We start from the raw sequence: 27,570 nt of genomic DNA, 5'->3' as shown, positions 1-27,570 counted from the left end.
CCTGGGCCGAATGACCTGGATAATGTCCGAATTTATCCGTTGTCGCCTCCACTGTATTTGCGCACGCTGGCTCGCTGCTTTTACTACCTACGCCATACCGTACGTGCAGCGAGACCAAATAGTGCACGCGCGATGTTTGACTCGCTAACTAGAGCCTCGCGCAGGCAGCCTAGGACTACGACGATGCAGCACACGACTGCGCAAACACGGCCGGAGACGAATTTGGGAAGAAGAGGAATTTGAACTTTGAATGCGTTATTACGACCGGGGCATGTTTGTTTCGCAACTGTTCTTCTTGCTGTCTAAGGTCGTTTCTTGCTGCACTTTTATATGTTGCAAGAAAACAAACTTAGGCAAAAAGAAAGTGTGGCTGGTCATCTCCAACCTAGGAAAAAAAATTAGTCAATGCGATCAATATATAGTACAAACCCTCTAAATAGTCCCTATCCTAAGGTTAGAGGGCGCACTTAAAAATGCCTCCAGCAGACCCTCTGTTTGGCTCCCAATTTTGTGGAGACCTTCAAATTTCTCCATCCACCCTCCATTGCTGCGGGTCTCTAGGGAAGCCTCTATCCATGGGGGCTATTGTTGGAGTTGGAGATATTTTTGTGGCCCTTAAAAAAATAGATAGAACCCTATTTGACCTTTGGGGGATTGATTTGAGAGCTATTGCTGGAGTTGCTCTTATTAAGCTATTATTATTATCAAGAGGTTTAAACTACTTTAATTTATTATATTGACTATAAATTCTGTATGGACCAATGTCCCAAGGCCTTCATTCAAAAGCACATATGATTCTCATCTTGAAAAATGGGTGATTCATAATTTGGATCCGAGTCTACAGAAAATGATGATAGAGAGATGATAAGGCGTAGGCTAGTCTTTTTCGAAGGATATTGATGCATAACTAGTTGTGCATCCTAGAACAGGTAGTGGTGCAAATATTGATGCATCCCACACTATAAAAGGTTGCTGTGGCTATTTCACATAAGCTGATCCCACACTATAAAAGGTTGGTGTTGCTATTTCACATAAGCTGGTGTTTCAAGTAGCAAACTTGCTTTTGAGTAGGGATAGAAAATGCGTGGGATAGTAATAGCATCCTACCCACAATCATTGACAAAGGTAGGGATTGACCTCATAGCTCCCTAATGGGAGTATATAGGGTAAGGGATGTGAACGTGGTAAGCCGTCTCCAACATGCTATCACCATAGAAAGTAAAATTATTCAAGTATTTTGATGCAAAAAATCAGAAAAGTATCTTGTGGATACTAATCAGACATCGTAAGAGTAAGAGCCATTTTTATCTAAATTCACCATCATGCAAACTTTCAAGAAACTCAATTCTATCTAGACAGGCAACTTATCCTCTTGTTATGGCTCTTCCATGACTCTCAAGTCCTATCTCTCTCATCGTATATTACTTTTTGATCTAAAATTTACCATAACAAGATACCCACTAATGAAAAGTGATGAGAATGTTCAAGAATAATGCTAGGGTGTTGAAGAATAATGTTTCAAAAGCGCAAGGAGCCAAGCAGGCGGCCCAGGCTCCGTTTGGCGCCTAGCCGCCTAGGCGTTCTTAGAGCGTTGACCTTGTTCTAGCAAGTTAAAGCAATACCTTATTAAATAGAATAAATATATCAATATAACAATGTAACTATAAATTATCTGCATATTTGAGGTACTTGACCACACTTCATCCCCCTCCCCCTCTCTAATTTTTCCTATCTTCGTGCATGGATCAATTCCTAGATCATTCTAGGCAGAAAAAAGTGCCTAGTTGTTAGGCGATGCTGTGCTGCACCTACCTAGTCTTCATCTAGGACCGCCTTTTGAAACGGAGTTTGAGAATACGTATTCGAGTAAGGCCACGCTTGGTTCTTCAGGAGCTCCTAAAATCCCTATCACATCGAATATTTAGATACTAATTAGGAATTTTAAACATAGACTAATTACAAAATCAATTGCAGATAGAGGCTAATTTGGGAGATGAATCTATTAAGCCAATTAGTCCATGATTTGACAATGTGGTGCTACAGTAAACATATGCTAATGATGGATTAATTAGGCTTAATAGATTCGTCTCGGGAATTAGCCTCCATCTGTGTAATTAGTTTTATAATTAGCTCATGTTTAGTCTTTCTAATTAACCTCCGAATATTCGATGTGACATGAATTTTAGTCCGGACTAAAGATGCAAACATCCCTAAAACCACTAGTTCGCGAGTAGTGATGCTCCATTCAGAAAGTCTCCAGTTTGACAGGGATAGTTCGCGAGTAGTGATGCTCCATTCAGAAAGTCTCCAGTTTGACAGGGATAGTTCGCGAGTAGTGATGCTCCATTCAGAAAGTCTCCAGTTTGACAGGGAATATTTGGATATGGTTTTTGCAGCATTGAGCTTTTTTGAAACCCTACGCTTTATTTTGAAAGGATTTATACCTTTGGTGTGAAATTTCTACTAAGTTTTTAAGAATATTTCTAACTTCATGTGAAATTTTTACAGCTCTATTTTTTTTTGAGGAGCCATTCGATTTCTCCTAGTATTAAGAAGAAAAAAAACATTTGAGGTGTTTGTCTGAGAACGTTTTACAATGATACTGGCTCTATTTTGAAATACACGATGTCTAAAACATACTAATTATATTAATTTGATCTGGACGTAATATGATTAAAAGTGGATGCAACGGAACTACGAAGTTGGCCTAGGGACCCATTCTTGCTCACCATGTTGGTATGCATCATGTATCGTTGTCCGTCCGCTTCCTACCTACGTACGTGGGACTAGCTCAGCGACGATCGGCGGAGGACAGACACGGCGCGTCGTCGTTGTACGTATGGCGTGTGCAGCATACAGCAACGCGCACGGGCGGGAAGGCCCGGGAGCACCCGCTAGTGGACGTTGGCCGTGGGAGGGAGACGACGACGACGACGACCCTAGAAAGTAGAAAGCGTAGATGGGAGAGGGTAGGGAGACAGGCCGGGGCCCTCGCCGGTGGGACCTGGGGAACGTAGACATCCACCTCGTGGGCGTGATGGCGGACTGGCAGGCAGCGGGAAAGGATGGATGTTCATCGTCCGATCCGGTCCGTCCCTGGACGACGGACGGTCACGGATGGCTGGCCGGAGTAGCAGCAGGGTCTTCCTTTCCACGTTACGGCAGCGGGAGCACTGACTCTGCGGGCGGGGAAAGGTCGTCACCTCACCAGTCTTTTCACCCAGCTACTCCGCCTACTAGCTAGCTGCCCCCTCCTCCCGTCTCTCTCTCCCCTTTCACCGCCCCATTCATTCATATTGATTTTGATTCGCCGAGCCGGTGAAGCGACCATCTATCGTCGACGCCTCGACGGTGATATTTTTTGGATGCTCTGCAGCCTGCCAGCCTTTGCCGCCCGCGCCGCGCCGAGGCGGCCGGAGACGTCGCGTCACCGGCGCCAGCACGCGAATGGCCGGCGCGGCCGGACGCGGCCTGGCTGTGCCTGCTGGCTGCCTGCGCGGCGCTGCCGCCCATATTTTCCCACCCTACTGCTGCTGCTCCGCTTGCATGGAGTTCTGCAGATGCAACGCTGATACCACTGGTCTCTACGGTGCACTGTTAGCCATCATCCATGGATCTCCTACGGGCTACGGCCGGCGGCCGGCGGCCGGCAAGAAAGAGCGCGCGTGTGCACGCTGATGACTTGACAAGCATTCTTTCTCGACGAGGGACGCGTCGGTTGGTTGGCTCACCAGTCATCATCAGGACGAAGCAGAGGGGGTTTCTGTCAAGAACACGAGGACGACGACATCGCTGTTGTAGGGACATTAAGAGACCGGATAGAAATGGCCACGCAGGGCAACAAACTCGAGTCCGGCCGCTCCCTTAACCAGGCGACAGAGATAGAGAGGGGAGTACTCGTACTGTGGAAAAGGCAAGGTTCGATCTCCGCAGCGTGCAACGACGTACTCCAAGGACTGTACAGGAGCTATAGTAATAAACAACCGAAAACACAAGACGACCAGGTCATGTATCGAGGGTGATCAAAACGCGTGTAGGACGCAACAACCAACAGATTGCACGATCTACTCCTTCCTATCTTGACACAGCTTGGTTACATATTGCACAATTCAGATTGCTATATTAATCCTCATCGAAAAAAAACTATCTTCACATGTACACGTAATACATTGGTTATCTCGACTGTTCATTAACCTCACACGATATCCATCTAACCATTAAATTTTTCACCTACCCATGATTCATTTCACTGTTAATTTCCAAATAAATAGTCTAGCTAGGTATATAAATCATATAGTCAAATGTATGTATGAAAATTCCACGTTCATCGTCATTTCACAATCTGGATTGTACAGTCTAGTAGGGATTCAAGCATGTCCTTAGTATTGGCTGCACCCTCCATGTGCGCTTAGCCGCTTTACTATCATCATTGTTAGAGAAACGACCTTCCATCCAGCTAAAAAATCTTGGTTGTTTTTGACCCGGGACTAAATAAAGAAGCTTTAATTCTGGGTTCAAAAACCAGCTCCGACAAGGACTCTTTAGTTAGGAACAACGAGAAAATCTGGTGGGACATTTAGTCCCAGTTAGTAACACCAACCGGGACTAAATACCCCTTATTTAGTCCCGATTGGTGTTTCCAACTAGTACTAAAGATTTAGTCCCGGCTGATGGTTCCAACCGGTACTAAATATCTTTAGTCTTGGTTGAAACAACAACCAGGACTATATCCCTCTCTTTTTTATTCCCCCGATGGACTCTCTCCCCTATCCTTTCCCCACCGACCTTTATCACCCACCGACTTCATCTCTCTCCCCACTACCTTATTCTTTCCCCACCACTGGCCTCTCTCTCCCTCCACCGCTTCCTCTCCTCCATCTCCTACTCTCTCCTCCCTCCATTGGCTGCCACCGGCGCGCAGGGCACCCCGTCCTGCCCTGGCTGCCGGCGCACGGCCTCCCCAGCCGGGCTCGGGCCGCCAGCGCGCGGATGCCGGCGCGCGTGGCCGGGCCCCGGCCCGCTGGCCGCCGGTTCGGGCACCCTCCCCGGCCGGCCCCTAGCCCCTAGCGCACGTAGGAGGGCAGCAACGCGAGCAAGCAGGACAGTGGTGGCCCACTTTTTTATTTTTTTAACCTTTTTAATCCCGGTTGGTATTACCAACCGGGACTAAAAGTGATATAAAGTCCGGGTAAAATATCCGAGACTAGAGAGGAGACCTTTAGTCTTGAAAGATTAATCCCTGTTGGTTTTTTAGACCCATGTGGCTCTCGAACTGGAATTAATCCTCACGTTTCCAATATTCACTTTTCCACGTGTTCCCGGCTGGGACTGGCCGTTAACTCGATCGAATTGCTTGATTATCCTGTTCTGTCGCTTGCTACGCACCTAGTACCTTGACATGTTTTGTCCTGTTGATTTGGATTTGTGTGTGCTTCGATTTCTCGGGAGGGGCTAGCTCAACAGTGCTGCTGCCACGTAGGGGTTGCACTGTTCCAGAAGGCCCAGCGTGCAGGGTGCACGGCGCCGCTACCATGAATCATCGGTCAGGACACATCGCGCAGGCCACAGCCAGAGAGCGACGTCAGGAGCTGAGTACGCTTTTACCAGTCATAATCCATCGCAGCACTTGGGCCTGCTAGCCCGATGGTAACAGATGTTTATATGGTCCCAAATGGAAAATTACGGGCTAAACATATAGTCCTGCACGTACATCACGGTGTCTTACATCTCTCCTGCCGCATGCAAACAATCTGTGTGCCCGTGGGCTACTGGCCTACTGCATCCTGCTCTGAGCTGAGCAGCGGTTTCCTGAGACGTCTCCTCCCCTCCCTGCGTGTTTTCTCCTTCTCAGCTGCCGGCCATTTTTGACCCTGGCAGTCTACCCCACGCACACGTGTGAATCCATGCGATGATCGATCGAGCGCGCCCATGCACGCCTGAGCGCCTGATCGATCAGGGCCATGTTTAGTTACTCCCAACTCCCAACTTTGACACTATGCAAAAAGAAGATTCCCCATCACATCAAACTTGCGGTACATGCATGGAGTACTAAATGTAGATGAAATTAAAAACTAATTGCACAGTTTTGTTGTACTTTGCGAGACGAATCTTTTGAGCCTAATTAGTCAATATTTGGACAATAATTCACAATACAAACGAAACGCTACAGTGTGCTACAGTGCTGTAACAGTAATTTAGCACCCCAAATTCGCCAAACTAAACACGGCCCAGATCAGAGACCAGCGCCTGCTCGTCCACGCTCTTTTCCCTTCCGGGCGGATGCCTGTGCGTGCCAGCCTTTACCCCTGGACCAAACTGATGGTTCGAGCTCTGTGGTCATGGTCTGGCCTCATGGGAAGAGAGAGAGAGAGACGAGTGCTTGGAAGGCCGTGCATGCGACTGACCCATATTTTGTCGGTAGCCTCGTTCAAAGGTCCTCTGCAGCCCTGCGCTCCGCGCTGCTCGCTCGCTCTTGTCTCTCCGTTTCGGACAAACTCTGAAACTCGAGCCATTTCAGTTCCATCAGACTTCTCTTTTTTTGTCATATAAAAATATAACGATAACATGTGGAGCCGATGATTAGCGCGCACTAAGCATTGCATTCGCATCATCGCATGCAACCTGCAGATGTGAACTGGACATGTCGAACAATGTGTGATTAACCTGGAGACTTCAGAAAAAAAAAGTAATTTTGGAAGTATGTGTGCTGCAAGCTTGCTCAGCCGGTGTATAGTGAGGGAAAGCACATGTACGATCAAACTTTTCCCAAGATACAGAGCTTTCAGCTTTTGGGTAGGAGTTTACATATATCATCTCAAAGAGTATGCTTTCATAGTTACATAAATATGGTGGGCAATGGAGGAAAACAATGCTGATGTAGAATTCGCGAAAAAAAGAAAAAGAAAAAGAAAAAGGAGCATATTAAATGACCTATAGCATGGATGCATGGTATATACAGGCTTTGAAAGGGAAATGGATCTGCAGAGCATGCAGAAGGCCCATAAAACCCATGTAGCGGAAGCTATTGGGCCCCCACTTGAGTTGGGCCTAATGTGTCAAGCGCTGCTGTCCGGGTGTCCCCCTTTTTGTTTTTTCTTTCGGGTCCAACCGCCACCTGCTGCTGCGCCCCCCTGACCTCCGTGCCCCACGTTCTGACCCGTCCGCCGCCCCTGCCGCGCCGCTCTCCGGCGGCTGCCCCAGCTCCAAATCCGTCCGTGCGCCGGGAGGCATGTGAGCAGCGAGCAGAGGTGGAATCTGCATCGATTTGGGATCATGAAGGGTAAGACTCGAACCCTAGCTCTGTAGCTCGTAAGTGTTCCCCTACTGGTTGCTACGAGATTGGTTGTATGATTGAAATAAGACGCGAAATACTAGTGTATTGCGTAATTCCTGGACTGCTTGTGGTATGTGATTGCGTCTGACCAATGTTGATTCCTCAGAAATTGCAGGGAATAAGAAGACGTGTGCACTCCATTTCTATCCCTTAAAGTTTAGCAGTGATCTTCTTATTTCTGTTGTTTGCTGAATTCAAGCTGCCGTTGCTTCGTTAGAGCTATTTCTGGTTTTCTGCGTGTTACTTCTGGAACACAAGGAAGATTTACTCTATATGGTCCGGTGGTGTTTGTCGATCGGGGGATCTTCACGCACTACAATGCTGTTTTTTTTTTTTTGCGTCTGGATTGGTTTGGTGATAGCATTTGGTGAATTGAGGCTGCCGATCCTGTGTTTTCTGCATGCTTTGTATATGCTTTTATTGCCTGGTATTGAAACTCTACACTGGAACAAGATCAAATTCTAGAATAACGTGGAATTTTCTTGAGAAGTTATATTATCAAATCATGAGAGTAGGATCCACACTGCATACGACAATAGATAGTGGCAGACTATGCTGCTGTATTGCCGTTACAACCATAAAAAGCTGTGGTTTTAAACTCAAGGGGTTCATAGTCTGTCAGCACTCGGCATTTTTCGCAAACTACGTGTTTTCTTTGTACTTGTCAAACAAATTTAAATTCTATTCTTGGATCTGTTGCTTGACTTGTTTCTATTGTCATTTTAATTCTCGTAATCTGATTACTTTATGCTGTCGCAAAGATTTGACGATGCCAAGTAGGTGATGAAGTGATGATCGTGTCTTTTTCTATTTCAATTGAAGCAAATCACTAAACTGAGGAAGTGATGATTTCGCCTAAATGGTTTCTGCTTTTGGTGATTACATCTTGCACTGGCTCCGATTATTATGCACTCAGTGTAGTCTTTTGTTTTCTGTTTTCATTCTATTATGAATGCGTCTGCATCCAGGAGTTTTATACTTTTCTATAGGACCTGTTCGCTTTAGCTTATTCAGCCGGCTTATCAGCCACCAAACAGTGTTTTCCTCTCACAACAAATCAGCTGTTTCAGCTTTTCAGCCAGCTTATAAGCTGAAGCGAACAAGCTGAAAACTTTTTTGTCTGGTTAGACGCAATCAATAGAAAATTGACCTTATCCTCATTAGAGAACAAAAGAAAGCGGAAGTTTCTTTAGACAACAAATTCCCACGACCCATATGCAGCAGTATTGTTCTTTTCTCCTCTTTTCGGAGCTTAAGTTTGTATAATCTCTGTGAAGATATTGTTTAGCAAAATGGTAGGGGAAGACATCCAGATACTTTACAAGATTGCAAAAAGAGTGCATTCGTGCCACATGCATTTTTCATCATATTCTTGGTGTCCTCTTAGTTAGTTCATAACTGGAATCTGTAAAGTGCAGTTTTATTCATATAAGCATTTTACACAAACCATGCTAATCTAATATGAGAAAGTGATCAGCCTCTCTAACAGATAGACTCAAACACGTAAAGTCAGACTGCTGCTTTGTGGGCTTATACGGAACTTAAAAAAAAAGAAGATTCGTGACTCCTCTGTATTACTTCTCACCTAGACTACAACTTGTTTTTCAGGCCAAAGATAGTTCATTCTCAGATGCAGAAGATCTTGCAACTATGAAACTACGGTGTAGGGAAAAGTTGCAGAAAGTTGGGACACCTAAGCATACTGGTGTTGACTGTTTTGATGAAGCCTGCGTTGAACATTCATTAGTTGAAGAAGATAATGATAGTGGTGAGGATTACATTGCTGGTGTTAAGAAGAAGTTTACGAAAAAGCCAAGGGCTGGTGTAGAAGAGCCACAGCAGCAGGAGGTTCAAAAAGATAAAAGCCAGGTGTCTTCCGGGGGTTGGAATACAACCTTGAAAGATGCATTGGTACAAAAACCTGAGAAGAAGCTTACCCATAGAATTCACCAGAAGAGAATGAAAGGTTGGTCATCAAAACATGAAAGGTTCAGTTTTAATTAATGTGAGTTTTTCACTCTTTTATCTTGGGCCTTTTCTGTTTTAGAGGTTAAGACTTTACTCGAAACACCTCGTGAGGAGATAGATCCAATGAAGCTTAGTGCAGCACATCTCAGATTGTTACAAGAGGCCAGAGAGCATGTTAATGTGAGTTTTGTGGCAAGTGTAGCAGTTATATTTATTTAAACACTTTATGCTTTCCTCATGATTTTGTTTGACTTATCCAGGCAAAAGAGCTTCCATCTGTACCATCCTCTAATACAAGGTATACTACTTTTTTTCTCTTCATTTTTGAATGTTATGCATAATCATCTAAGCAAAGTATATTTGAGGCATTTGCATGAGCATAAACCAGCATGATTGACCAGTTTACCGTTCCTTACTTTCCATCCAGATATGTTAGGCTTTCAATCTAGCAAAATGACCCCTTGAGTCCTTGACAGCACATTGATGCATCATCAATTCTAGCCTATTAGTTTTACTATAGATCGATCCGCTAACTTGGTTTAGCTGTTTGTTTTCTCTTGGCGGCATTGCTATTTTGGATAGGTTATTTCAAGATGAAATTGATGCAGCTCCTGTTGCTTACAGAATCATTTTTTGCATTCTTCAATTTTGTTGTACTAATTTAAAGCTTCTGTCACACTCTGTTATTGGCTAGTGCTATGTATTCCATTTCTGTCAATCCTTTTCGTGACACTACCATTTTATTTCATGTAAGTTGTGTTGAATAGCCATAACCATTCCACTGTATTATATTCAGAAGTTTCAATCTGGTCTTCTTCCCTTAATGAAGTCTCAATCTCTGTATTATATTCAGTCCCTCTTGGTTTGGGCTGTGTCTTTCCAAAAAGCAGTTTCTAACTGGCTGCCTGAAAACCTGGCTTAAAAGCCAAGCCAACCTATTAGGCTGTTTCATCCTTTCTTAAGTGGCTGATTGGTTTAGCTGAATTTAAGTCGAAGGCTAAAATATCTAAAACATTATTGATCAAAATTTGAAATTTAAGGGTTCAAACTGAGTACTTTAGTGTCGAACTTCTTGATTTGTGTTTCTCCAATTTTGGTTAATATGATATCTTTCTTATGCACAGCAGATTTCAACTTGAAGATATGGATGATTTGGACTGCATACATGAGGAAGCAAGGAACTTCGACAACGACAAAACAGAAAACCATATACAAAATGTAACAAAGTTGAATTACAATTCCTACATGAACATACAAACTCGAGCCAAATGGTCGAAATCTGATACTGACTTGTTTTACCAGGTATTTTTTATAAAAAATCTCTTGGACTGCTATTTTTCGTTTCATGTGACCTCAGATCTGCAAGTTTTTTTTCTTACCTCTTTGTATTAATGCTGGCTCAATTTGTGTTTTGTATTAATTCTTGTCTAGGGTCTTCAGCAATTTGGTAGTGATTTTGCAATGATACAGCAATTATTGCCTGCTAAGACCCGCCATCAGGTGCGGGCAAAATTTAAAAACGAGGAGAAAAAAAACCCGTTGCAAGTTCATGATGCTATAATTCATCGTTCAGGAGGTGAGACACGGCACTAGTTTTTGATCTTTGATTTAGTTTTTCTTAGTGCTTGTCTTTTACCTATTTGATTTATGTATGCAGATTACTTGTATTTCAAAAAGGTTATTGAGCAGCTCAACATTGAAGATGAGCTGCCAGAGATTAATAGTACACATAGAGAAGAAGGTGCATCAAATGAAGGGGGGCCTGGAAACGAGTTTTTTCTTGGACAAACACAAACTATGTTTATGATGAATTTATTTAGTTAAATTTGTATCTCATTTGTTTGTTTCTAGGATGCACCGGATGGTTTCATCAACGAGGAGGATGCACATTGGTCTGATGAAGAGCGTGGTGTACAAATGCCTGATGTGCAAGAAGTGTATGTTTCTGGAAATGATGATGATAATCTTGGGGATATTTTTGATTGGTACTAGGCTACTAGCACAACAATCACGATGGAAATTAGGACTCATGACCTGGGATATTATGATTATGACTGTTTACTTTCTTCTCTATGGACATGCGTTATCATTTTCTTTATCACAGCAATACAAATATACTGGTGTGGAACAGTACTGTGTTATTTCATCACAGCAACAAATATACTGTTTCAGGCCGAAGATATAGGTTCATTCTCTGATGTTGATGATCTTGCATTCTTGCTAATACATTTTCAAAGGTTAGCTTTCCTAGAAAACTGGAATTTTCTTTGCAGTAACAAGCAACCCAAACTCATTGTCCTTTTTTTTTGTTGTTAGGGAATTCTTTGTTTTCTTATTACACTCTATACATCTTTTTAATTAGAGCACATGGACTCGTTGTGACTTGTAGCTCTAAAGCTAGCTTAATGGTTTAGTTGATCCATACATTTGAGGAATGAGGTTTATTGTGTCAGTGTTAGAGTAATTATTCTTTCCTTTTTATCATGCAATGAGTTATAACTTTGTCGTATTATTTATCTCCTATATGCTAAGCTAAAGCATGCATTACAAATTCCAGGAAATTGTACTATATGAAATTCTACTTTACCTACCTTGGGAGAAAGAAAATTCTTTTTCTGTATCTTATCTGAAACGTACTATCCAATCTGCCCCTTTGTATTTGGCCTGATGTACAACTGCTGCTTCCAATTAAATGTATGTACTGACAAGGAAAAAACTTCCCTTGTTGTATACTTGGGAGTCTTGGACTCTCCTTTCTTGTTGATTATTCAATAGTACAGCACAACTGACCTGCTTACCACTTCACTAGTATCCAGAATGATCAGAGAGAAGGTAATTTCTAGCTGTAGTTGGTTTTTGTTTGCGACAGTTGTAGCATCTAGGTACGGGGGCTGTTTCACTTTGAATTTACTGGAGATTTTACAGTCTTTAAAAACCACTACATGTATTTGGACATTGCTCTTGGTTCTGTAGCCTTCTCAAGGCTGGTCTTATGTTTTAATTGAATGGCATTACATTGTGAAGTGACCAACTTGGCCATGGTCATTGAATTGACATCCAGCATCTCTTACTTTTTTATGAAGAGATTCATCGTTGAGTGACGTCGTGGATGCATTTTTTTTTCCTGCTGGCTGTTTGGTCTGGGATACTGAGAAAACATATCAATTTTCTCCTGTCTCACCAATGTTCGGGGTCATATTGATGAAGTATACTACTGAGATAACAGAGCTGTCAAACAGGTTTCCAGAAAACTGGGAGCATGTCGTATAAATTTATGATACCGAGTTCAGTTTTATGTGACACTGCTGAAAAAGTTAACACGACTTGCAGGTGACCTTGAAATAAGAATAATCTGTTCCTAGCTACTCTCCGAAATTTTGCTGTTACTTGTCTGAAAGCATGGCGTTTTGCCTTAAAATAACGAGCTGACGATTTGTGTAGTTTGAGCAGTTACCTTCTTAAGAACGCGCGTGTTGTCCACTCGGTCGTCATCGTTCATCGCCCTCGTCTTCGGCGGTTCGCGCCTACGTCATCGTCGTTCATCTTCGCCCGGTGCACGCCATCAACATCAATAGGTACGTCTCCTTCCATGCATCTCCTGTTTTTGTTGTCGACGTGTCTAAATCATACTTTGATTTCACGATCATGTTTATAAATTTGCGTTCATGATAGATCTATGTTTACCATTAAACCTAAACTATCATTAGTCCAATAGCTACTAGCATCAATAGTAGTTGTGTAATGCTCTTTGGTTTAGCATATGATTTGTGCTTAATATGATATTTCATAAACACTTTAGCGCCGTTTAATTTGTTTTAATCTTGCATTGTGCGATTATTGCCTAGTGCAATAATTAACGTGACGAACTTCTAAGGAAGCAGAAGCTAGGATTTTTTTTTAATTTCGTTACTGAAAAGGGCATGTATATATGGCCTATATGAGCATGTGTGCCTCCGGGGCCCACGTTAGATTTGGATGAGATCAACCAGAAACACGGCCATAGAGAACTACTATGTATGGAAGGCTTTATATATAGAGTCCAGTTGGACTATGCCTTTCATTAAACGAACTCTATTGGGCTGGGCCGAAATCGAAAGATCTGTTGGACCGTGACGCAAAAACGTGTTTGTTCTCGAGCAAGCTTGCTCATGCCCAATGGCCGGCCTCGAAGACCTGATGGGTAAGAGCAGCTCCAAGAGGCTGCTAATTTTACCTTCAATACCTTTTTTAGAAAAAAGAGAGAAAAAATAAACTCCAACAATCCACCTAAACCTTCTCTAATTTTTTAGCGACGCTAAAAAACAGCCTACCACCACGTATATTTTAGCGTTGACGTTCCTCCCCCAATCCTGATTCCCGCACGCCCGTGCGTCCCTTCCGATGGGCCCAATACGATGACGTGGCCTGTGTTTGAAATATTGGGGGCTATTTATTAGCGTTCTGCTGTGGACTGATATGTTTTTGGAGGAAATTGTTTTTGGGAGAACCCCCAATACATAGTTTTGGGAAAGAATTTTTTAGGATACTCTTGGAGTTGCTCTAAATGGCCGATGCGACACCAATGTCAATATCCGTGCCGGATTATGAAGCGACACGATGGTGGCCGGAAGTTGGTCGGGTAACGAGGATGACGAGCCAGAACGTGCTGCAGTTGGAGTAGTTAACATTGCAAATTTGCAACCATGTAGGGCGGTGCAAGCTTGCTCGCCTCTATCAAGTTTCGAGCCTGAGATCCAAAAGCAAAAGAAACCTTGGTACCTGCTAAGCTTTTGACACGCCGTGACAACGTCAGTCTCAACAAACTACCAACAGAGAACACATCTTAGCCACATCCGCAGAAGCAGCAGAAGGGTTTACCAGCTAAACATTACACCGAGGAGCGCTAGCACGCTCCACGTCATGGAGAACGCTAGATCCATCGCCGCCGCCTGAACCCCCGCTGCCCGGATTGGCGTCAGCGGCTGGGTGAAGATCCTCCAGCCCAGCATCGCCACCACTAGTGGCGGTGACCAGAACGAACACCTCGATCGTCGTAGAGGGTAGAGAGAGCCCGGACGTCCTTGACGCGGTAGCTCGATCAGCAGCACCACCAGCAGCGTCAGTGACACACTGATGAAGCAGCTGTGTGACGCCGACACGCCATGGTCGTCGTCGCGGTGGCTTTACCGGAGACACTGCGACCACCTGATCGGCAAGACATGCTTCTCGTCGGCCCGCTGCGTGCACGCCAGCGATGGTCTCGGGGACGAGCGCGAGCATCGCGTAGCCGCCCACCTTGGACGCCGCGATAATGAGCGTCGTGGCGACGCCGCCGTAGACGAGCGTGCACCCCAACGCCATGAGCTCCCTCACTAACCGCCAGCACAACGTCGAAAAGTCGCAGGGGCGGAGCCGGGCATGTTTATTGTATTTTTGCAAAATTAGTAGAAAATTATTGTTATGCACTGTTTATCTATGCGGCTAACACTGGTGTCTAATTGAGCTGACACTAGCGGCTCCGTCAGTTGGCTCCGCCCCTGAAAAGTCGCCGCGGGACAGCCTTGATCGGCTCCACGTCAAGGACTCCGAGCGTAGGAATCGTGCGGCGCATGTCTCCTACGGGCAGGGTAAAGTCATAACCTCATACTGAGAGAGGAGTTCAAAATGTAGTAAATAGATTACTCGGGGCTACATTTATTTTTTGATTGAGTTAATTGGTAAATCTTTATGTGTAATGGTACGAGCGGGTATATGTGGGGGAGGGGGCGCATGCCCCTCTATAAAGTAAGTAAAAAGAAGGTCATACCGTACCAGTCGTCAAAATAGGATAGGTCACAATGTTTGAAAGATTAAGCCCTTCTAAAAATTCATCAGCGCGGTTTGGAATCATTGTTAACCCCACCTTGGATCGCGGCCGCCGTGGAGACCCCTCCTCCCCACACCAAAACCATTCGATTCCTCCGCCCCAGCTGGCCGAATCCAGCTTCGGGAAAAAAATTCGCCGCCGCCCGGGTCGGAGCCCCGAATCCGACAAGCGTTCCATGAACTCGCACCCCGGATTAGCGAGGGATTAGCCACCGTTGCGATGGCGTAGTGCCACCCCGTGGTGTGATGAATTCATCGTCGAGAGCATACAACCCCTAGAAGTGAGAAGCGATCTACAGCGGGTAATGTAGAAGAAGGGAAAGACAAGGGAAAGCATCTCTCCCCGATGAAGAAAATATGAGCTCAATACTGGTGATGGGAGTCTCTTCATCAACCTCTAACCAACTGACAATGGATGGTATTCATGGGCATCTCATCTCTGATGCCTTGCTGCTGGTGACTTTCATCCTTGGCGACAAGATCATGTGAAAACTTCCTCTTGAAGACCTCGCTCCAATATGGAAGAGGTTTTGATGATTTTGAATTTGTATGGCTAAATATAATACCCCCCCCCCCCCGCCCCCCGAAAGTCACCAATCTCTCTTAATGGACTTCTCAAAATTCAACTTCCAACTGGGCAAGGACTTCAATCGGAAAGTTCATGAGCAATTGGGAACTCAAGTCAATGTTGATGGAAAGCCAGCAGGCAAAGGCTTTCACCTGCTGGTATCTTTCAGTTGAAATAGGTTTAGGCTCATAGAAGAATCTGTCAATACTTGTTTGCATTCTGTGTTGGGTGGCAAGGCCCAAAACTTCTTTGCTGAACAGCTAGAGGATTAGCTATTTAAATTTACAGTACATTCCAAGCAAGTTGGATTTCTGGCAACTGATCTAAATCCTGTGGCCTGTGAGTTTTTCAAACTCTCCTTCTTTCTATGTAATGATAAAGGGTTCTCAAAGGCGCTGCTTTTTGCAAAAAGGATTCAGGACCTTCTTTTGTATGGAAAAATGTTCGTTCAAAGAGTAAAACCTCTTTTGCTGATGTTGCCAAATCTGCTTCTACCCCTCTATCGGGAGCAAATAGAATTCTTCTGGGCAATGGCAAGGCTAATGTCAATAGCATTCCTCAGCATCGATCAATTTTTGGCAAACAGAGCTACAACAGCGTCAACAAATCCGTCTTCTCAAGATTAACTTTTCCCCGACGCTCAGTGTTTGAAAGATTAAACCCTTCTAGAAATTCATCAGCACAGTTTGAATCTCGTCAACGGGCTGCATTGGCCTCTGGATCATCAGGCCCACTTTTTGCGAAGCTTGGTACTGTAGCAGGCTTTGATATTTGTTGCAAGTATTGCTTAACTTCTAACTACCCATCTTACGCCTGCAAAAGCCGCCTAAAGTGCTGGCACTGTAAACAATGGGGGCACCGATTCAAGGCATGCCCCTCTTTTCACAGTCTCCAAAATTTTACCAGGTCATTTACTCCTGTGGCTACCAGTAACTTCTCATCAAAAATCGCAACTGCCAAATGGCCTATGGACGTTGGGCTCAAATGGTTTAGAAAGGCTCAGCCAACGCAAGTTGGGCCAAATTCTTCAAGCCTACCAGTTTTCTCCTCTCTGCAAGGACTGGGACGAGCGGTTCTTGGTATACAGAGGAGCATCGCCTCTTCGCCTTCGTCGCCCCCTCCGCACTCTCCACTGCCACAGTCCCAAGAAAACCCCAGTCTCACTGATGATGACGATGGCGAGGAAGCAAACCTGCTGGCGGGGATGGCATTCTTGAACGTCGACCCGGCGCCGATGATGCTCCCAGGATTCGCAAGGGTCCTGGTTCAAGGAAGGCTGAAGTTTGCTAGGGTGGTGAACCCAAGAACAGCACCGGCGAACAAGGATCTAGCGATCGTCACCGTCTCCAACTTCCCCCTGGGTGAGATTCCATTTGCTGAGGTTCAGGCTGCCATTGTGGGTCTTGTAGAGGAGGAATATGAACTTAGAATCCAAGAGATTCAGAGATGCCCCTTCCATAGAGCCCAAGCTTTTGTCCGTCTCAACCGGGCAACTGACAGAGATGCCTTGGTCCAACACAGTCCCCATCAACGCCAGGGATTGAGTTTTTCGTTTGTGAATCATAATAGGGGGCCAAATGCCAGGTGTGTGGTTTTCAATAGGGAGTGTTGGTTGATGTTAATTGGTTACCCCATTGATACCCGCAACATTGAGGATATTAGGGACACCGTCAAATCCTTTGGCATGTTAATCTGTTGGCAGAAGGATAGTATAATGGCTAGAGTCATTGTCAAGGCCATAGTCACGGATTTGGAAGACGTCCCCCATTATCTTGTTCTGTCTAAAGGGGATGACTTTGAAGGTGTATCTATCACCGTTCAGTGCGAGATTATACAGCAGAACATGCTAGGGGGACAACTTCAGGATGAAGACATTCCTCCTTCGGGATTCGATGATAATTTCATTTTTCCTGGGTTTGGCCATAATCAGATTGATCACCAGCATGACCATAACCAGGAGCAACAAGATGATCACAATGCCCACATTCAGCATCTTTAGCATCCAGCAGCAATCCCTGACCTGAACATTAACCTGATGTTAGAAGATCAACTGTTTATGCAGCCTGATGATCAGCAGGATCAAGAACCAGACCAGGAACATCAAGAAGAGCACCAGGAGGAGATGGATTTACAGTTGAGCCTCTCTGTGCTGCTGCCTTCATTCACCAGCTTAGGTAACAGCAGCTGTAATCAGGGACAGGCTTTTGAAGAAACTGTTGGTCAAGACAACCAGGTTAATGAGAAATCAATAGGCCTAGTTAATTTCATAGAAGATGGGCAAGAAGTTCAGGACCCTGTGGCTCAAGAAGTTCATGACCACCAGCTTGTGTTGGCCCTTCCCGCCTTACCCCAGCAGAATGAGCAGCCACAAGGGGAAGATTTAAACCATGCTGCTCCAAATAACAATGGGGACAATGGGGCCTTGGAGGGAGGAAACAAGGACATGGCACTGTAGCCTCTTGCAGGGGAGGGAGAAAATATAATGGGTGGAAATCAGGAAGAGGGGTATATGGACGTCGACAACAACAACTTGCCAGAGTTCCTGCCACCCATACAGCAACAGCCAAACAATGGTCAGGGTGCCTCATTCAACCTTAACTTCAATATCAACATGGCCATAACAGATAGGGGGGCCAGTACTGGAGCTGATCTAGGTTGGTTCTTCACAGAGCTCGTCCTAGTCTGGTTCAAGCAATGGAAGTGTGGCTGCATTTTCTGTAATCTCTTTTGTTTAGTCTAGATCGCTCTTTTTTCGCTCTTCTGTTTTGGTTACATTTTGCTTTCTCTTACCCGTTCTTTGTACTTTGTCCGAAGTTTTCATCTATTTTTCTAATATATAACCAATAGGGGTTTCTGTAACCCCTCCTGTTCTCTCTCTCAAAAAAAAGGATAGGCCATGAAGGGATAGAGTGCTCGACGGTTAGGGGCATGTAACGTGTCGATACCGGCGGCGAGAACCATGACAACAAGCGAGCACGACTGGATGCGCTTGTTCAGGCGCACCATCAAGATATCCTAATTAGTGAATTGCTAAGGCTTCTCTATAGTTTTGTTCTGGCTTAGCCCTTGCGCTTGTTGAGACCCCCGAATTCCCTAAAGGGTAAGGAAAAAGGTGAAACCCTGTGTGCTTTGCCCTAGAGGTGAGAAGAAATCAGCCAAGTAATGACCTCTTGGAAATCCATCTTTGCAGCTTCTAGTTACTTGTGAGCTGGTTCTTTACGCTCACATGTATAGCTATGGCCCTGTGCTCGCGCACATGAGCACGTCGCTAAAGTTGTGATGGACTTTCGCATCTCATATCAAATCACATTGTTACATCAGTTGGTTGCGAATAGAAAGGGAAAACTCTGTACAAATTTCACCATTGTGAAACCAACTTTTTTTTTCTCCCCTCCGAGCTTTACAATACCACTCAAACTGGTTTTCGGAGGGTGGTTTTTGGACCGTGATGACACGTCATGGTTTTTTTTTAAGTGTTATCGCAGCGCGGTAAAAAGTAGCTGGTTTCAAAGGATATGGTGAAATCTAAGGATGAAGCCAATGTTGAGAGGGTGATTTGCAGTTTTTTTCTTCTTCTTTAAAGATCACGCAAATCGTTGGATGAATGGTATATACTATGAAGGCATGCGCGCTACGCAGCGCTTGAAGGGCAGCCGCACATGGCATTTTTGTGAACGTGCATGTTTTGTTGTGCATTTGTCCTGCACTAATATACGTAAAAAAGGGATAGGTAAGTAGCATTTGTAATTCAAAAACATGAATGTTAAAATAATTGAGAACAGAAAATAAATTTGGAGATAAGAGCAACCATATAGGTTGCAGACATGAAAGCCAACATCATATAGAGGACATTCGATTCATGTGGTTGCCAAACATAAAGATCCTCCATTCAGGAGATGGTCACAGCTGCCATTAGAGCAAATTTATCCATCTAAACCGGAACACTACATCGGCAAGGCACAAGAATCTCTTAAATATGTTAATCGTCTGATGCTGCTTGCATTGTGGAATGTCGAAGGGCCAAAACATCTGATGGGTTCGTCTTCGAATTTTTTGAGCGAAAAATTCATCTTGGATTCGCAGCTGAACAACAACACACACGTATCAGGGTGTCATGGCTGCACCAGGTCAGCTGCTGATTTCGAAAATGAATCACCATTGCACTGGAGTGGTTTGCCAATGCATGACAATGGTCTTGTAGCTTGTCAATTGTAGGTTGCTTATCCAATAGGTAGTAAAAAAGAATCTCCAAATGTAAATATGTAATGGGAATTTATACAGGTGCCTTTAAATATTGAGGTGGAACCTTTAAATATGAAGCATTTCATGTAGATTAGTCATGTGAGTATGACACAAAACTGTGCACATATATATCTTATGAAAATAGAAAGGTGTGTAGCAGAGAACGAATAAACCTATCAAAGCAGCAAAGCCGTTGTAGAACTATCTTTACATTAGTAAATTAACCTTGTCTCATGATCCGAGTCCGATCCACAGGTTCATGAGTGCCCAATGGCATAAGAAGATTGCAAGTGCGATGAACAGACCACTCTTATGTTACAAAACAAATACGAATTAAGCATAAATAATGATTGGATGGGTAGGAGCACACACAAGTGTGACATCGCAGGGTCAGCAGAACAGCAAGTGCCTCAGCTCCCTGGACAGGTCCATCTCGCCACTGGTCAAGGTACCTTTTATCGTGCCTGCAGAATTAGTATAATAGAAAATGTGTATTTCTGATTGGAAGTACCCTACAGATATCATGTGCATATATATAAAAGAAGGTGACATAAGTGTGGAAAGGGACATCTAAGAATTGGCATGGTAAAATAAACAAATTAAAGAATATAGCAGTTGCAGTATGGGCATCCTGGAAAACTGAGATAGCAAAACTCGATCAGGGAAAGGCTACTTGAAGCTGCATGGAGGCCAAAATTAAACTTTAAATTGAACCTATTATAGAAAATGTGCACGCTCATGGATTATGTAATCCTGATTTGGGAGCAGGAACATGAATTGGCAGCAACCTTTTGTGTTGACCTGGGTCTGGGTGACCACAAAGTTGCCATAAAAATATTTGAGTAGGTCTCTGCATAGCTAGGTAGCCTGCATCTAATTCATTTGAATACTTGCATTAAGCTCCCTCAAGTTCACTACTTTGCAGTCGAACAAAAATCTGTACAGGAAGGAACATTGGTCCATAGTAAGTATTAATATTACTGCATATTACATGTTTTGGTTATTAGGAAACTGTATAGTGTAAACTAATTTGGAAGAAACATTGCCTTAATATGTGTTACTTCAGACATTTAAGTTGCAAGAACTGTAGCCCACTGAATTCATAAATCCTCCCATCATTTGTTGAGGCCATAGTGTTCAGAACCTCAGATAACAATGCAATTAAACTCATCGGGATGTGTTGGAGCCCAAAAGTGGCAACGGTACCGATCAGGCTCATAGCCGATCTAGTGCGTGCCGTCTAACCGGTGGCCAGGCTAGTCAGCCCGAGTCCGAGATAGTTACTGGAATCCTTGTCGAATTGGAGATAAAGCGAGACTTCCTTGCGGGAAAAGACCTCCCACCCTATAAATATAAAGGCCCTGGCCAATTGAGGGCTAGCACCCAATCGTCAAACACATTTATCTACTTTTTATCTCCAAACCCTAGCTTTTCCAACCCCTGCTTTCCTCCTTCATCTCGACGGCGTTTGAGGATGTTCTAAGTGGCCTGACTGATCTCAGAGCAACCCTAGGCTCGCCATCTCCGACGGGGTCCCTCCCGAGGTGGTGAACGTAGGCTTTCGTGGTGCCCGTGCGAGGACCGGTCTGACCGGACCCCTGACCTGTCTGACTGGCTAGATGCAGAAGCCCCGACGAGGTAATCTTCTGATTCACGCGCGAACCAGCGCATTCGTGTGTTGGCCGGAAAAGGCACCAACACATTTTGGCGACTCCGCTGGGGACAAAAGATCTGGTTTTTACAACCGTTCCGGAAAACCCTAGTAAGATGGGATCTAATACGGAGATTGACAAGAATAACATCATTGAGGCTTCTGTGGAGGATCTCAGCGAGGAGGAGCAGCGAAACATCGCAACGCTCCAGAAATACGTCAAGATGCAATATCTTATGGGCGTCAAGAAAGATCGCAAGGACAAGGCGATGAGAGTGCAAGACTTCGAGATGCCCGCGATCAAGATGAAGGACAGCATGATCGAGGAAGTATGCAATGTAAGTGATTCCCCCTCCGATCAGTCCGCATTTAATGAAGAGTTTCGTAAGAACCTCTAGGAACAAAATAAGATTACTGCTACTTTAATGGCACAAATAAATCAACTTGTAGAGGGTAAATCTGTTGCATCTAATAAAGATAATTTTTCTCAAGTTGATTCACGTGGGGTTGTGCTTACGAGTCCATCGACAAATCCAGGGGCTACTCCTGAAAACCCTAAGTATGGTATGCCGTTGAACTTCTATGCGGGACAGATGCCGCCCCGGGTCCAACCGCCAAAGAAGAACACGGCTGAAGTGGTCAGACTGGTCTAGGTAGGCGGTCTGACCGGTCAGACTTCCCAGGTCGGCCAGTTGGCAATCATCCCTAGATCGCCCGTGCCACTCGCTGTTGTACTAGTTCGGTTGCTCCTAAACGTACTAGTGAGCTTGGGATGAATACACCCTCAATTAGCACAATAGCGTACACGTCGCTTCCGATCTCTAACACCACTGTAGCATCTAGGGGTATTTCAAATGATGTGTTTTCTGATTTGCATCGCATTCAGAATGGCGACCCACCCCACGAGAGTACTGTGAATACATCAGCCCCAGAACTACCAGAGTCACATCCCCTTCGCAAGATTAGAAGATTTAGAGAGGAGATGTTGGCAAAGTAAATTTGGCATAGATACGAGTAGTTCAAAGCTATATCAAAAGCCGTATCATGCTGATTTTGACTATGTCCCCTATCCTGTCGGTTGGTGCATGCCCGATTTCGTTAAATTCAGTGGCGGAGATAACCGAACTACCTGGGAGCACATTAGTTAGTATCTGGCTCAACTAGGCGAAGGTGGTTATTATAATGCTTTGCGGATTCGCTTATTTTATTTGTCATTAACTGGAACCGGTTTCGCTTGGTATTCATCTTTGGCTCCCGGCTCTGTTGATTTGTGGGAAAAATTAGAGCAGAAATTTCATGATCATTTTTACACCAAGAGTTTTCAATTAAAGTTGACGGATTTAACATCGGTTAGGCAAGGCAAAGAAGAATCTGTCTTTGATTACATAAGACAATTCAAAGAAACTAAAAACCGATGCTTTAATTCGTCACTTTCTGATAGTGATTTGGCCGATCTTCCTCTTAAAAGTTTAAAATCATCCATCAGGGATCGGCTAGAATGTTTTGAGCTTCATACCATTGCACAAGTACTCATGAAGGCTTCAACAATGGAACTTAGAATTGCTAAAGAAAAAGATAGCTTTAAGTCTTGTCGGTGTAATATGCATGCTATTGAATATGATTCTGATAGTTTGAATGACGACGAAAGTGAGGTTTATGTTACTGAATTTGTGTGGCCTTCTAAAGCTAAATCCTATTCTTGTGCATCTCTTAAGCCGGCCCATAAGAGTCGGCAAGAAGAAGTAAAATTTACTTTCAATATTTCCAAGTGTGATCGTATTTTTGATGAATTGCTTAAACTTGGACATCTGAAAATATCTTATACCATGCCTCCACTTGAAGAGCTGAAAAGGAAAGTATATTGCAAGTTCCATATGCCACTAATGGTTGCAATGTGTTTTGTCGACAGGTTCAATCGGCCATAAATGAAGGTCGTTTGACGTTTCATGAGATGCAAGAGGATAAGGCACCGTTCCCTGTCAACACAACGGACATACTTCTGGGCAAGGTATGGTTCGGCCGCATCAAGCCGAAGCTACTAAGGGTAAGAATGTTGTGGTCGGGGAAGAAAAACCCGATTTGAGGGGAAAAGAATTGACAAGGGAAGTGGTGTATGAAAAAACTCCAGATGGCATAGAGTCATTCAAAATTACTGTAAAAGCTTCTGGACACGGGGGCGAGCGACGTCCACAGCATCTGGTCAAAAGCCGCTCGAGTCTGCTGGCTAGACCGAACCGGTCAGATCGGTCAGCCCCAGGACCGCCCCCGAATGCTGAAACTGAAGCGTCCAGAAATTGGGACTTGGAATCTCAACATGGCAAAAGATCAGGGGAGCAGCCCCAGGGAAAAAGTCACCTTTGATATGCTTCTAGACAAGTATACTAAAGAAAAGGCCGTTACAAGTGATCGGTCGGTAAAAAAGGGAATGAGGTCACCTACTCATCAAGGGAGACAAGGTTCGCCGCCGAGAGCGGTTATAAGACAGAGAGGTGACCAGGTGCAATCAAGGCAGTACCCCTCCACGTTTTGGGCTCCTCCGGCATCAAAACCCTCATGCCCGATGTGGGATGATAATGGGGTAATGTGGGTACCTTATCAGTTTGTGCAGCAGCCGTATTTTCATCCTGGATGGGGGGAATCAAGAAAGTCGGCTTTGGATAGAATCTCACGCCCCTTTCAAGGCCGTTGGGCACCCCACTCATCTGGTCAGGGTACACAGACCCAACTGGTCAGACCGGTCTATCCCAACCGATCAGACCGGTCTGTCCAGGCGCCCACGGCTACTCCTCCAAAGCAAGTGTATCATCCTAAACAGAGCGAGGAGGAGTTTCAGAGGATGGAAGTAGAGTCAGGGAAAGGCAAAGAGAAAGATATTATCCAGATCAAGGCTATGGAAGTTCCCGTTGAGACTAATGCAAAAGGACCAATTGGCACAAGCAATCTGGTCATGTCGTCTGGTCAGAAGGTTCCCGCTGCTAATTATCATGAAGCCAGTAGCAGTGGGTCGAGCTCCAAGTACTTCTTCCCAAGGTGGTGTCCTCCCGAGTTGACTCACACACAGAGGAGGAAATTGCAGAGGCTGAGGCTGCAAGAAAGGAGGGAACAGGAGCTGGAAAAATAGAGGGATGAGGCATTCAACAGATACAGACCCATGGCGCATCAGAAGAAGGAGTGGAGAGTCAAGGCCGATGCCCCAGCTTTATAGGTCAGACTGGCTGAGGAACCGGTCAGACCGGTCGAAGCATCTGTGCCAGCACCCGAGCTGGTCAGATCGGTCGTCCCAGAGTTGCCACCCGATTTCACTCTTTCTATCCCTATGGCTTGCGGCGATGAGTTGGCATCAGTCCATGAATCAGAGGACGATGAATAACTTGTTGATTAAGGAACTTCGCTTGAGAGCATGAACCTGGATATAAATGTGATTCATATGTCGATGGATGGTTATGTGATCTCGGAAGATGATTTGGCTCACCTTGACTTTGGGCCTAAGGAAGGTGTGTTCCAGAAGCCTAAAGCTATTGAAAGTCATCTAAAAGCGCTATATATGAAAGGACATATTAATGGGATGCCAGTTTCTCAAATGTTGGTTGATGGAGGGGCAATTGTGAACTTGATGCCCTATTCCTTGTTCAAGAAATTGGGAGGTTCAGATGAGGAGCTGATTAAGACCAATATGACTGTCAGCGGCGTGGGAGGAGGCGAGCCTATGGGAGCTAAAGGCGTTGTCTCTATGGAGCTCACTATTGGAAGCAAGATGTTGGTACCGCTTTCTTCGTCGCCAAGACCCAAGGTAACTTCAACTTAATTTTGGGTCGTGATTGGATTCATACAAATCAGTGTTACCTTGCATCAATTCTTAATCCAATGGGTCAGCGACGAAGTAGAGATTATACATGGGGATACATCAGCTTGTGTTGTTGTAGCTGATAGTTCCACCATAGGTGCTCATGATAATGTTAAGTGCTTATCTGGTGTAGATCTTTCTGATTGTGAATACATTAGTTGCACGAAGGATAGTTTCGTTGCTGCTGTATTAAAGCCGGTTGAGGATCAGCTAACTTACCGCATATGATGTAATGGATGTAAATCTAGAGTGGTTGTAGCATAAGCTAGAACACTATCGGGCGCAGAAGAACGATATGTGTGAGGCCATTGAGGATCTTGATGATATGAGTAAACTAGGATAAGGGTTCATGGTGGCCGATCCTTTAGAGGAGGTGGATATTGGTGATGGTACTGTATCAAGGCTGACATTTGTAAACAAAAATCTTGAGCCTGCTTTTAAGGCCGATTTAATAAAGTTACTAAAGAGTATGTCGACTATTTTGCATGGAATTATACTGAAATACCTGGTTTAAGCCGTGAGCTAGTTGAGAACAAGCTGCCCATTAAGTTGGTTTTAGGCCTCATAAACAACCTGCTAGGTGTTTCAATCCTATTATTTATGACCGAGTGAAAGAAGAGATCAATCGGTTACTTGATGCTAAGTTTATTAGGCCTTATCGATATGCTGATTGGGTTTCTAATATTATGCCTATTGAGAAGAAGAGCATGGGTAAGCTCAGAGTATGCATTGATTTTAGAAATCTTAATAGAGCTTCACCAAAAGATGAATATCCTATGCCTATAGTCGATGTGCTTATTAATGCTGCATCTGGACATAGAATGATTAGCTTTCTTGATGGTAATGTTGGATACAATCAAATCTTTATGGCTGAAGAGGATGTATCCAAAACGGTCTTTGTGTGTCCAGGGTTTGTTGGTTTGTTTGAGTGGATCGTTATGACTTTTGGTTCGAAGAATGCTGGTGCTACTTATCAAAGGGCTATGAATTTGATTTTCATGATTTGCTTGGAGTAGTGCTGGAAGTGTATATTGATGATATTGTGATAAAATCGGCCGGGCCAGGATCTCATTTGGCTGATTTGAGGCTTGCATTTGAGAAAATGCGTCGATATGGTTTAAAAATAAATCCTGTCAAATGTGTTTTTGGTGTATCGGCTAGGAAGTTCTTGGATTTTGTAGTGTATGAGAAAGGTGTTGAGATTGATCCTAAAAAGATTGAATCGATTAGAAAACTATAAGTTTCTGCTTGCAAAAGAGAGTTGCAAAAGTTTCTGAGCAAAGTGAAATATTTGAGAAGATTTATGTGCAACCTGTCGTGGAAGGTGAATGCATTTACTCCTTTACTTCAGTTGAAGAATGAAGCTGATTTTACTTGGGGGCAAAACAGCAAGAAGCATTTGAGGAAATCAAGAATTACTTGTCTTCACCGCCCATTTCTCAGGCGCCAAAGCATGGTGTTCTGTCGTGGAAGGTGAATGCATTTACTCCTTTACTTCAGTTGAAGAATGAAGCTGATTTTACTTGGGGGCAAAACAGCAAGAAGCATTTGAGGAAATCAAGAATTACTTATCTTCACCGCCCGTTTCTCAGGCGCCAAAGCATGGTGTTCCTTTTAAATTATATGTGGCAGCCGAAGATGGTTTTGCTCTATGCAACATCAAGGAGAATCAGGTCATAAACTTTCTTTTACAGTCAACCACCAATGAATCAATATTTTGAATAACCAATCATTTCTTGTTGTCCAAATGCTCCGTGACATCAAAATGATAATCTTCATAAAGAATGGAATAGCCAGCCTTCCTCTGATGTGATTAAAAATCTGAAGAAATGGTCTTGTAGAGGGAAATGAGATTCCTATAGACGCTCAGCAAGCTTTGGTGAAATTGCATTCGGCAAATCGTCATCCCACACCTTACAATGCAAATGCGAGAACCTCGAATTGTAGGCCAAGATGCTGGTGAGGTTAGCCTCGAAACACTTGTACCAATACTCCGAACCAACCTCCCTCTTCCACACGGAGGCCGTCCAACCACAACCACGATCACCACCATTGTCATCATCAAAGCTCAGCTCGACGAACCTTATGACCTCGTCATCGTTGCTCACAGTCACCGCCAC

General features: G+C 44.3%; 1 protein-coding gene across 3 annotated transcripts; it reads left to right on the top strand.

Annotated features, from left to right (window-relative positions):
* The first annotated feature begins 7,115 nt into the window (after positions 1 to 7,115).
* On the top strand, positions 7,116 to 11,460 carry LOC101765016 (transcription factor TFIIIB component B''). 3 transcript variants are annotated; one of them, XM_004966234.3, is made up of 8 exons: positions 7,116 to 7,279; positions 8,942 to 9,299; positions 9,381 to 9,481; positions 9,562 to 9,599; positions 10,426 to 10,603; positions 10,733 to 10,877; positions 10,959 to 11,042; positions 11,153 to 11,460. In XM_004966234.3, exons 2-8 carry the CDS (start codon positions 8,984 to 8,986, stop codon positions 11,197 to 11,199), a joined length of 909 nt encoding a protein of 302 aa, XP_004966291.1. In that variant the 5' UTR covers positions 7,116 to 7,279; positions 8,942 to 8,983; the 3' UTR covers positions 11,200 to 11,460. The 3 variants fall into 3 exon arrangements, with proteins under 3 accessions (XP_004966291.1, XP_004966290.1, XP_004966289.1); XM_004966233.3 differs by having other exon boundaries at positions 10,429 to 10,603; positions 10,959 to 11,460; XM_004966232.3 differs by having other exon boundaries at positions 10,959 to 11,460.
* Positions 11,461 to 27,570: the final 16,110 nt, after the last annotated feature.

The sequence above is a fragment of the Setaria italica genome, chromosome IV (genome assembly GCF_000263155.2).
Source record: "Setaria italica strain Yugu1 chromosome IV, Setaria_italica_v2.0, whole genome shotgun sequence".
In the NCBI taxonomy this organism is placed as follows: domain Eukaryota; kingdom Viridiplantae; phylum Streptophyta; class Magnoliopsida; order Poales; family Poaceae; genus Setaria; species Setaria italica.
This window is presented reverse-complemented; position numbering and strand designations above follow the sequence as displayed.